This window comes from Microtus ochrogaster, unplaced genomic scaffold, assembly GCF_000317375.1.
Source record: "Microtus ochrogaster isolate Prairie Vole_2 unplaced genomic scaffold, MicOch1.0 UNK18, whole genome shotgun sequence".
NCBI classification, from domain to species: Eukaryota; Metazoa; Chordata; class Mammalia; order Rodentia; family Cricetidae; genus Microtus; species Microtus ochrogaster.
Window position 1 is genome coordinate 4,056,044 of NW_004949116.1, and position 12,161 is coordinate 4,068,204.

General features: G+C 44.5%; 1 protein-coding gene across 4 annotated transcripts in view; it reads left to right on the forward strand.

Annotated features, from left to right (window-relative positions):
* Positions 1-12,161, forward strand: part of Rbm33 (RNA binding motif protein 33) — a 111,450-nt gene extending 99,289 nt beyond the window's left edge. For all 4 annotated transcript variants that reach the window (XM_005367457.2, XM_026789380.1, XM_013353889.2 and 1 more), the window contains 3 exons: positions 1,663-1,851; positions 6,177-6,265; positions 6,518-12,161. In XM_005367457.2, the coding sequence (XP_005367514.1) occupies positions 1,663-1,851; positions 6,177-6,265; positions 6,518-6,566 (327 nt within the window). In that variant the 3' untranslated portion in view covers positions 6,567-12,161. The remainder of the gene's footprint in view (positions 1-1,662; positions 1,852-6,176; positions 6,266-6,517) is intronic.

A 12,161-nucleotide genomic window follows, 5' to 3' on the forward strand; every position in this document is an offset into this window, starting at 1 on the left:
AAACAAACAAACAAAAAAAAAGAATAGAGACAAAGTCCTGTGGAGGTGTGAAGGTGAATGAAGGTCATTTCCTCTGGGCCCAGCCTATCTGTGGACTCCTTACCCTTCTTGAGGAGGCCAGTCTAGTCATGTTGCAGGCAGCGAAGTGACAGTGTACTCTTCCTCAGTTTCTGGGGGAAAGGCAACCTTCTACTTTTCCAAAGCAGATGGATACAAAGTCATCCATGTCTAAGGAACAGGTGAGGCCAGGCAGAGGGAGCCTGGTGCTGGCGCTGCCCCTCTTCAGATGTGGGGTCTGCTCATGCAGTGTTCCATTTCACCTTGTGTGTCCTGTCAGTAGATGACTCTGCTGCTACAGCAGGCCAGATGTGCACATATTAGTGATAAATCCAGCAATAAAATGGTTGATCTCACAGCCTGTACCAGGCTGCATTTCAGACCTAACCCCTGGCTGCATTAAGAACATAGCTTTAGAAAATTACATGCGGGTATACTAGAGATGTTTCACCCACCCTCAGCCCTCTTAGCTCTCCTTTAAGAGGCCAGTGGTGTTTCTCACTTGTTAGAGCTATTGTGAGGCTTTTATAAGATAATTATGGCAAAACCTACTATCTGGTTGAAATTTGTACGAGTGTTTATATTGTGAGTTCTTGTAATGAGAGCAGAAGGCTGGTTCATTCACTTTTGAGTTGGCTCCTGTGTGAGTCCTGGAACAGTCTCCAATTCTCCACAGCTTGTCTCACAGCAGTAGTGGTGGCCTTCTGTTTTATTCCTAGTTGTATACTTCTAGTTGTATTCCTCTAGAGCTCCATACTTGTGGTAGCATTGCATATCCTAGGCATCAGCTATGGCTTTCTACCTTTTCTTATGAGGTGGCAGCATTTGCTGAATTGTTACTTTTAACCAAACGCTGGTACAGATTTAGGGTAAGACATGGGTTAGGTCCAGTGTGCTTCAGTTCCACTGTCTCTGCATTCCTAGTTAGATAACTGCAGAATTAGACCATCTCTTTTTAATTGTTGTACTAGTTGAAAATACTGGAAATGCCAGATATCCCTTTTTAAAGGCTCTTCATTGTAGTTCCGACACTTGGGTGGCTTTGAAAAATGGTGCCTTTGAGGTTCTTTTACCCCTTTTTGGTATATGACTATGTAAGAGCTCTGGAGGTGATTGTCACAGAAGACCAGGTGAAGTCCTGTTTCAAAGAGTGAATATAACTTGTCGTGTGTGACACATTATTGATGTTAGCGAGCTAGCACTGTGTATACCATGTGTCCATTAGCCTTTGCCATGGTGGGAAGAGTTGTGTGCTTGGGGCAGTTAAGATGGGTTCTGCCACACACACACCCCTCCCCCGTGTGCTAATGGCAGCCAGTGCCTGTATCCTTACAGTGTTTGTATCATGAATGAAAGCAACACCAGAATCCCTCCCAATTATAGCTGCAGAACTCTGCTGGGCTTCCATCTTAGCCTCATTGTACTTGCTAGTGTTGCTTCAGTTAGCTATTAGGCCACCCTCTAAGGTTTGATTAACACACAGAAGATTCTGTGACTCATAGCATGTCCTCATGGACCCTGGGCACATGCTTGCTTTGTACTTTATTAGCTACTACAGGAAGAATCCACTTGGTTATCAGAATACATCTTCTTTGTCATTACCAGGCCATCATGCATGGACGAGGCCGAGGAGTAGCAGGTCCCATGGGCCGAGGGCGCCTAATGCCAAATAAGCAGAACCTTCGAGTGGTGGAATGCAAACCACAGCCCTGTGTGGTGTCCGTGGAAGGACTCTCCTCATCCACCACTGATGCCCAGCTGAAGAGCCTGCTGATGTCTGTGGGGCCAATCCAGGTGGGTTTCCTGCAGGTGGTGACGATGCCAGTGAGTCATCTCTCCAGATAAAACTGCTGTGTCATACGTGAGCACAGTGGGCCCTTGTGGGTTACATTGTATTAAGATGGTACTGGAGAAGAAAGGTTCAGATTCTCATTTTCAAAGTTTAAGAAGTAGTGCTCTAGTAGAACATATTATCCTTTGAAATCTGTCTCTGAAGTTCACATGTGTACACATACCTATCCTTTTTCTCAAATCACATTTTACTTGTGATAATTTCTCAGAATTTCAAATAATTAGCTACTTTGTCTTATTTTTCTGAAGCTCTCTCACATAGTCACAATTCTGATGCTCATTTTAGTATCTACAGGACACATGCAGCAGTTACTTGTACTTTGTTGTCATGTCCTTTCAAATGACAGAGTCTGATGCTTCAGGTCTGAGCTTGTTACCAGTGGTGTGAAGGATGGAGACAGACATCATCCCATGTCTGCTATAGGCAAGTTTACCCTGCATTCTCTTCTGCAGGTGGTCTTCAGAGTCATGCCTGGCCAGTGAAAAATGCAAGTTACCCAGAGAATGTTACATTTCTGAGCAGAATGAAGGGCCTACTTTTACTTTAGTTCTTGACTAAGCTGTTTCCGACCTCAATTTACATATAGGTGTAGTGGCTCAGGCCTTTAATCCCAGCATTTGGGAGGCAGAGGCAGGAGGACCTCTGTGAGTTTGAGCCCAGCCTATGCTACATAACAGGTTCTGGGCTAGGATTATATAGCAAGAAAGATCCTGTCTCAAACAGATATGTTTCCTGTTTACTATTAAGAGGTCTTAAAGTGGGGGCTGGAGAGATGGCTCAGCGGTTAAGAGCATTGCCTGCTCTTCCAAAGGTCCTGAGTTCAATTCCCAGCAACCACATGGTGGCTCACAACCATCTGTAATGAGGTCTGGTGCCCTCTACTGGCCTATAGGCATACACACAGAAAGAATATTATATACATAATAAATAAATAAATAAATAAATAAATAAATAAATAAATAAATAAATATTTAAAAAAAAAGAGGTCTTAAAGTGAATAGATGAGAAAGCCTTCTAAAACTGAGCCTAGTGTTTAGGTATTTGAGTTTAATGATAGCCATCTTCATTATGGGATTCTTGAGAGGCTGTTAGATTTAATTTAATATTTACTATTGAGAAGTTAACCTTCAGACTTTGGCTCCCACGTGTAGCAGGTGTTGGTAATGCTTTATCTTTAAGGATAGGTGGTTTTAGCCACTGTAGTGGTGCACACCTGTAATCTCAGCACTGAGAAACTCACACAGAAGGAGCATGAGTTTGAGGCCATCTGGGGGTACATATTGAGACTGTCTAAAAGGGTATAGATGCTTTCTGAGTAGTTGATTGTAGCATGGTTTATTTGTAGAAACAGAATTAGAGAATTGTAGATGTATTAACATGTCAGACAAAATAATAATTGAAATTTCTGGTTCACGTAATAGCCCAGATTCCAACACTAGAGCCTGCACCATGGCTTCAGATGCTTGCTAAATGAAGGCTTGCTAAATGGGTCTTGTGTTTATTCTCACTTTCCAGAATTTATGCCCTAAGTGTGAGGGCAGCTGTAGCACTGTTGCCATGTGCCCTGGCTTCACCATAAGCAATCCTGGGTATTCTCTTTACTCTGGTTATCCCCAGCAGATGGTCCAGTGGGACTCACAGGCTGCCTGGAGATAAATAGTTGAAACAATGTGACTTCTGTCTTACTTGTCTCATACAATAAATTTTGTACTTTGATTAATATAAACCTCTTAAGTGGCTTTCTCCTCCTTTTATTTGCCACTTTGTGTGTGTGTGTGTGTTCTGAAAACAATCAGAATAATTGTGTTTTAAATGAAGTTGATTTGTGGCCATCCCCAGTCCCAAGCAGAAGAGATGCTGCTGTTGATAAATGGCATGTGTTAGAGAGGAAGGCCTGAGAGCCAGTGGAGAGTTTTCTAGGTTACACCAGTGACATGCCTACCCTTTAGATGAGTTAGAAGCTTCAGTGCTTTGTGACACCCTGGGAGTCCCTGAGGAACTGATGGGCCAAGGCCTATTCACCCTGGAAGCAGAGCAGTTTGACTCCTTCTGGTCTTAGGTCAGTGGGATGGTTTTGAGTAGGATTGTGTGGATTTTCTCAGCATCTGTAAATTACTCCTCCTCCTCCTCCTCCTCCTCCTCCTCCTCCTCCTCCTCCTCCTCCTCCTCCTCCTCCTCGTCGTCATCGTCGTCCTCCCCCTCCCCCTCCCCTCCCCTCCCCTCTCTTCCCTTTCTTCTTTCGTTTGGCTTTTCAGGACAGGGTTTTTCTGTGTGACCCTGGTTGTCTTAGAACTCACTCTATACACCAGCCTGGTCTTGAACCCAGAGATCCAACTGCCTCTGCCTCCCAAGTTCTGGATTAAAGGTGTATAGCAACCAAGCAAAACAAGGTCTCGTAGTATTTAATGGGTAAAGAAGTGACTGAGCACTTTTAATGGCTCAGCAGTTAAGAGTTTATATTGTTCTTAAAGAGGACTAGAATTCAATTCCCAGCACCCACATTAGGTAACTCATAGGTAAACATTTGATACATCTGACTTTCTTGGGCACATACACACACACTCAATTTTTTTTTAAAGATTTATTTATTATTTATACAACATTCTGCCTCCATGTATGCCTGCATGCCAGAAGAGGGTGACAGATCTCATTACAGATGGTTGTGAACCACCATGTGGTTGCTGGGAATTGAACTCAGGACCTCTGGAAGAGCAGCCAGTGCTCTTATCCTCTGAGCTATCTCTCCAGCCCCCCACACACTCAATTTTTAATAATTTTTTAAGTGATAGAAATGTGATTTCAAGAGTGCTTGATTACTTTGACAGGTTTAAATACAGATATCAAAGAAATGGTGTTAAGTGGTAGAATTAGATCTCCATCCAGCACTGTTGTCTTTCTTTGAGAAGAAGCAGTGTGTTTTTTCTCTTTGGGAAATTATATTTCAAAATGAAATGTAGGGTCGATGTGCTTTGGGTATGGCACCACCTAGTGCTCACTTTCTTAGTACTGGTGTTGGCCAAGAGGATACCTGTTCTTTCAAGCCTTTTACTTGAGAGAGTGATGGTAAACCATACCTGTCAGAACTGAGAATTGTGTTTGGTCAGGCAGTGATTCCATAGAAACTACTGATCTCTTTTAGCATGCTACTGCCTAACACTCTGCCAGCTCTTCTAGACCAAAGGAGACTGGTGAAAGGTTGAGCAAAAAATAGATGAGGTGTAAGGCTCCTGATGTTTAAGTTTCAGATGAGAGGGTGCAGCCAGTTGAGACGTGTGAGTCAGAAGTCACTCTGTTCTGAGAGCAGAGCCAGGTTAAAGCTTAGAGCCAAGAAAATAAGTTCATTGTCATTTCAAGGCCCCTCTGCTTGAAGAAATCTGTTTGATAGGTTTTGTCTGAAATTGTTTTAAGAAGAAAATTAAGTTTTTACCCCATGAACCTGAGGTATCTGAGAACAAAAAGTCATTCCTTCCCATGTGGCTCAGTGACAATGACTTCAAGGCAAGTACTGGGTTTGAGCCATAATGTAGTGATAACTGGCATCTGATTCCTGCCTCTGGCCAGATTTTCATTTTTTGTGTTAGCATGTTTGTTTGTTTATTCTAGTAGTTCTGTGGACTAGATTGAAATCCCCAGCCTTGTGAGTTTGTTTCTTACTGCCATATTGACTATTGGAAAGGTAGCTAGCCAAAGCAGTGAGATAATAGGCTCTGGGGCCTGCATTGACTTAAGATCCCGTTTTGCCATTTCTCAGTGTGCAGCTTTTGTCAGCATTCTCACTTGCAAGCCAGGTTTGCTACATCTGTAGAAATGTAGAGCTGAGAAAAATCCAAAGCTCTGGGGGTACAATGTGCCATCCATGCATAGAGTCCCTCACCCAGAGTGGACACTTGGTGAATATGTTATGTATCCAGTGCCATGTGGCCATAACCCATTTACCCTGTGGTAAACCAGGGATAAGAGTCATTCTTTAGACAGATGAGGACACCATCAAAAGGCATAGGGAAAGAGTTTTTACCCATGGGTACCTGTGTCAGTCTCAGAGTGGAGAGGGATCTGAATATCATACTAGAGGGTAGATGTGCTACTCCCCAGCTAATCAACAGCATTGCTTTGCACAGGTGCCCAGGGAGGCAACGAAGGACAGGTAGCTTGTTTTCATGTTTCAGGTGACAACCTTGCCTGCTGCTTTGTATAGAAACTTATAATATGTAATTGCTCATATTCTATGTCACAATTGGCATTAATTGTCTTTGTTTTCTTCCCATAGAGTTTACAGATGCTTCCTCAGCAGCGGAAAGCCATAGCAAAGTTCAAGGAGCCAGCCCACGCACTAGCATTTCAGCAAAAATTCCACAGGTAGCTTCTGTGTTCTGTAGTTGGTAACTGCAGAGGAGGGGGGACGATGGGATGAGGGGAGTGCTGTACTGTATAGAGGTGCAGGCCATGGCTACATATCTTTTCTGTAATCTACTTTTGTTGTCTGGAGAAGGCCCATTCTGCTTTCATATACCTTGGGTTTTTCTCATTAGGTTCTACTTCACTTCTGTGCACGTTGGTGAATTGCTGTCATCAAGAGTTTGTGTTAACTGTTTTTTCAAATTTCCACAGGCACATGATTGATCTGTCCCACATAAATGTGGCCCTGATAGTGGAGTGATCTTGAATGGGAAAACCTGACCTCATGCTGCACACACTGTGGAATTTCTTCAAGGAAGCTATAGGTTGGCACAGGATCTCCAGAAGTGTAGGTCTCTCCAGTCTGCAGTTTGCCATCTTGTCTGCACGCCAACCAGCCACAGGGTGATTCCAGAAGCGAGTTAAACTGGTGGACATGGGATTGCAGTCTGGTGTTAGATCGCTTTGAATTCTGTCGTCCACAGAACTCTGTCCTCGTGTTCTTTTGTTTCCAAGTGCTTACAATGCATGTAGACCTTGTTCTTCATGATCCTACTATGTGATTGGTCACAGTATTAGATTCAGGAAAGAATGTTACCAGCTCAAATTCCAAGGATTTTTCCACAGTAAAGAATATTTGATAATGGTTGCACTTATCTTCAGTACAGGCTAGAAAAGAGTTCTCAACCAGGCTTAACTGGAGTGATCTCAGAAAGCCCTCACAGGCTCTGGTAAAACAAAGGTAAAAATTCGAGTGATTATGATTGCACTCACCTGCCCTGGAAAGCCAGGGTGTGAGATGGGTGGCTGGGAATAGTGCCATGGAAGTGGCAATTCTGCTTCTTGTAAATACCTCCAAAGTGCTGCCTGTTTCAGCAGAAACTCTCAGGTGGGCACAGTGCTAGCTAAGCAAGCGCAGGGAGTTCCAGGTCCAGCGGCTCTGTCACCCTCACAGGCAACCCTCTTGGCCTAGTTTCTTGGCACAGGTTGAGGCACAGCTTGAAAGGTGGTCAGACCTACTTGGGCCTCTGCTCTTTAAATGCCCTAGCTCTGTAGTGTGTGCTGTCATTGCTTTGATTACCTCACTGTCCTCCAGGGCTCTGAGTTCCCTTTGGGTTGCCCTTCTGTCACATGTGGAGGGACGGATTTCTCAGCAGGGCTGATGCTGCCCAAGATAAGTGTGTCTGTCCACATTAGTTATTTTGGTCAGTTCTACCAGGCGAGACTCACTTTCTAAAAAAAACATCCCATGGAAGTCCATGCTGGGCAGACACTGAATACAGTGCCTTATTATGTTTCCCCCATGAACGCTTCAGTGTTTGGGACATACTCTAAAATGGGCAATGACACTAGGACACACTCAGGACTTTTTAGTTGTATTTTATACCTGTAATTTTATCTTTCATATCTTAATAGGACTGAGGGAAATAGAAGTCTGTTGTCATTTACTGTCGCTGGGTAATGAGGAGTAGGTGTAGGATGTGAAGTAGCTGGCTTCCACAGCTGAAGTTTTACATTACGATCTCAATTAAGTTGCCAGTGTTAACAACGGAGAATGGTATTCCAGGCCCTGTGAAACTTCATAGGGCCAATTCTGAGATGATATTATATGCTAGCAAGGAGCACTGGGGGCAATATAGTAGTTACTTGGGTTCCAGGCAATTGAGGTGAGGCATTTATAAGATGTCCTAGAAGACCTTGTGGCTATGGTGCCACCTCTGACCACAATGCCTCTGCCTCAGCCCTGGCAGGTGCATTGAGGGCCAGCCCCACTGGGCCTTTACCAAGCTTGCCCAGTCCATCCAAGTGCTATCTGGTCACCCCACTGTCTCTCCCACTCATTTCTCTTAGACACAGGGGTCGTTAAGATATTTCACTAAATTGGTGAGTTTGATAATATGTTAGCTCTATTTGGACAAGATAGAGGCCATGTAGTAGATTGAGGATTAGGACACAGAAAAAGAAGTTCAAGATGTTTGCTTCTTTCTGAAATAGTTTTGAGTGCTGGGCCTTTAAAACCCAAATCTACATTTTTTTTTTTATTTGTCTGAAACGTAGGCACTGACGCATTGAAGTCATTTAAGGAAACGACCTCATCAGCAGCACTCTTCACCTCAGGCCCCAGGGCCACTTTGTGTGCGATGAGGTATCCAGGAGCATGTGTGTCCCGTAACTGTCTACACACATGAGCTAGCTTTCTCTATATTGCAGTGTTCTGAGAGACCAGCTCCAAGTACTGCTTAGAACAGCTGCTCACTCTGGCCTTGGTACACATCCACCTGGTGTGGACTGTCAGACCAGGAGGGCCAACCTTAAAGGCTTAAACTTCTGTGAAGGAAACCACAGAAAGTGAAAGAAGCAGAATTAGAAAGAACGTTCCCCACTTGCAGTGCACTTCTCACAGTGAAGTCAAACCACCACCCGAACTCAACCCGTGGAAGATCTGCTGCAACCATTATCTCTGTTCTTTCTTTATCATGCATTTAAAATGAGAAGGAAAAGCACTAGCATACTGTGTAAATATGGACCTTTAAGATTAAAGTGTTATTGGAGATGCTTTCAACTCAAACAGCAACATCTTAGCTATTTGTTAGTTCTTTTTTTTGTTGTCTTATCAAAGTTTAATGGAGACACTTTCATAATTGTTGTGTACATTCGATTTTCATAAAGATGGTAGTAAGTCAATACATTAACCCTCATCTGTGTATTATTTGTTCACAAGTTCCAGAAGGTTGAAGGAATGATCTTGCATCTGTCCTTAGGTGGAGAGTAGGGGGAGGGGACAAATAACTTTCCCTCTTTGCCTTGTTTATTTTGTGCTGTAATGATTGTGAGTTCACTTAGCTGCTTACCTCAACATAACCTTGTGTTGCCCTTGGCTTGGCCACATTTGTTAAATCCTTATTTTGAAACTCTTCTTGAGGGGGAAAATCTTACCTTTTCTTTTTCAAAAGAGATTCTGAGGTAAACTTCCACCCTGCCCCCCCCCCATCCAAATAGGCAGCTTCTTATGCAGGTCCTGTGTCCATACCTTGCCTTGGAGGAGTGTGGTGGATGGGGTGGGAGGTGGGTTTTCCATGACCATTTTCATTTGGATAGCTCTCATGTGATGTGCAAAGGTCCGGGATGGTTGTCTGAATCAGGATGGAGCTTAGGTCCTGCACCCAGGGGTGTGCCCCCCTGCCCCCCCCCCCAGCAACATTCTGCCTGAAGCAGGTAGAAGAAGATTTTGCTGCTCACTGAAGCTGTCAGGGAACCTAAAAGGCATGGGAGGGAGGACTGGACAATGGTCCGGTGGGCGAGGATCAAGTCTTAAGGATGGGAATGTCAGTGATGTACACCTCCGATGGGACCCCAAGGGTGGTCCTTCAGTAAGGCGAAGAGCCCCACAGATGAGCATGTGAGGGAATTCTTGGAGTGACATAGGCCAGTTGAAGGGTCTTTCTTGGAGGACTAGGCTTAAAGACTATACCTGTCTTCTGTCTTTTGGTTTTTGTTTTGTTTGTCTTTTATCTCCTTGTGGCAATATTGGGAAGGTAAGCTTGATGTAGACCATTGGCTTCGATGCTAGTCGAAGATAGGTCCTAGTGATGTAAAGGCACTAGCCCAAGAGGTCTATGCAGTAGCTAAGTATTGTTCTTGGTCATTATTGGGTGCTCCGAGGCCCTTTTCTCTGTGTCCTCTGACCCAAGACAGAATGAACGAGTCAGTAAGCACATCCTTGTGCCAGGCTTTGGGCCACAAAGGGCGGCTCTGTTGCTTGCTGTTTCCCTTCCTGGGAATCAGCTTTAATTCCTGCCTCTTACTTGTTGGACCCAGCTTTGGCTTTGCATCCTTAATCTCCTGCCCACTTATTTTTGTTTCTCAGAGAGGAAGAAAAGGCCTGGGAGAGCTAGTGGGGAAGGTGATGGCCATCTGAGACTGTATCTTGAGGCACTCTGCAAAGGAAATAACTAATGGGGCACAGGGTGGGCAAGAACAAGACCCCTCCCCACAGGGGAAGCCATTAGAAGCTTAGCTCAGTTATGGGAGAGTCTTTAGATACTTTACCATGTTTAATAATACTGCCATGATGGTTTAGGAATTTTAAAATTTGTCAAGTGTTATTTTCATATTCTTAAGTATAAACTTTGAAAGGCAGTTAGCCTTGACTTATTAAATCCTAAGGATTTTCTGTAAGGTTTTTTGCAACCTATTTAGTTTTGTCATTTGAAATGCCTAACTTCTTAGGTACACAAACCCATGGCTTTGTGTACTGGAACCAGAGTAATCCACTGATTCATATTGGATCCCAGGTATACCTTCTGTTGGTATCAAGTGTCAGGAAGGGGCACTTGTTAACGCACCTCACCTGACTTCCCTAGAGACTGCTCATCATCTACTCTTTCTGTTGTGTGATGGCAGGACAGTGGAAAGGACAGGCATTTTCACTGAGCAGCTCTCTCTCCTTGTCCCTTAGACCTACCGTAAGGAGAGGTTCTAAGTGTTCTCCCTGGTTCAGTTTACTGATTTGAAAAGGTTTGTGAGGAAAGGCAGGCGATTTAGAGAGAACCTGTATAATTTTTGTCTCACAAGTCCCACAGGTGGGATGGGCAGGTGCATGTTATTGTGTTCTGTGTTTGGAAGTTTAGTGTGCTCTAGACAGTAGACCTCTTGACCTTTTTACATGACTTCCTGCTAAACTGCTTTTTATTTTAAGGACACGTGCAGCGGAGGCTGGTTTGGGGACTAACACCTTTTGCATTCTGCACTGTTGTCTTAGAACACACACACTGTAGACAGCATGTTGCACCCAGACCACACTGACTGGCCCCTGAGAAGCACATAACCACTCGTTTTTTACATTTCACAGGTGTGGGATCCAGAGCTGTGTCCTCTGTGAGGACTTCCCTCCTAGGCTTTAATTTTGCTGTTTCATTTGCAGGTGCAGCAGTGATGGAGAGTGGTTCCCTTTTGCTATAAGAGTGTCTGATGTTGTGTTCTCTTCCCCACTCTTGGCTCTACTCCCTGCCCTGGCAAGGGCTCTGGCTCCCTCCTCGCCTTCTGCTTTCTTCCCTCTTCACTGTTTCCCCTCCCAGCCATTCTCCTGTTTGCATGCTCTCTCCCTCCACTTCCATGGTTTTCACGCTTGCAGTGGCCACTGAGAATTGAGTCAGGTTCCCTCTGGCAGGAGGGAACACTGTGGATGTCTGCACCAGGGCCACATCTCCAGTTTCTCTAACCCTTTTGCCTCACCAGGTCTTCCCTTGGGATTTGCTCCTCCAGAACCTGAATTGGAGAGCCTGACTTTTGCTTGTTATTTTGCAGTTTGACTCTGGGCCTAAAGATGCCAGTGCCTCTCAGCTGTGGTCTGCATGTTATTAACCAGCCCTCTCTGTTTTTACTCCTCTACCTTTGCAGGACCCAGGGCGTGGGTCAGTGTTAGTGGTAGCGTGCTCTCATTCGCTTGGAAGTGGTGGCCCTGTGGCCGTTACACTGCCCTTGCTGATATGGCCCTCGTCGTCCTGTAATGTGTGTGCACCTCCCTGCTGTGCAGGCAGCTTGGAGTGCGGGCTATGTTGCTGGAAGTGCGCTGGCTGCTTAGAAACCACGAGACACCGCCTTGCTTTCTTCTGGCCTCACTGTTTCTGCCAGTCACGTGCTCTTCCCATATGAGTGACACTGCTGTGCTTTACTTCAGTTTTCCTTGGCATTAACCACTTGGGAACTCTTGCAGGCTGTATATGTGAAAAATAGTACTGACATAGGTGAAAAGAAAATGTATTGTTTGTGTATCATTTGTGTGGTTTCATAGCAAACAATGTGTTTGAACTGTACTGTAACCAAAAAGTCTGTCAATAAAATATTAAGAGGTTCT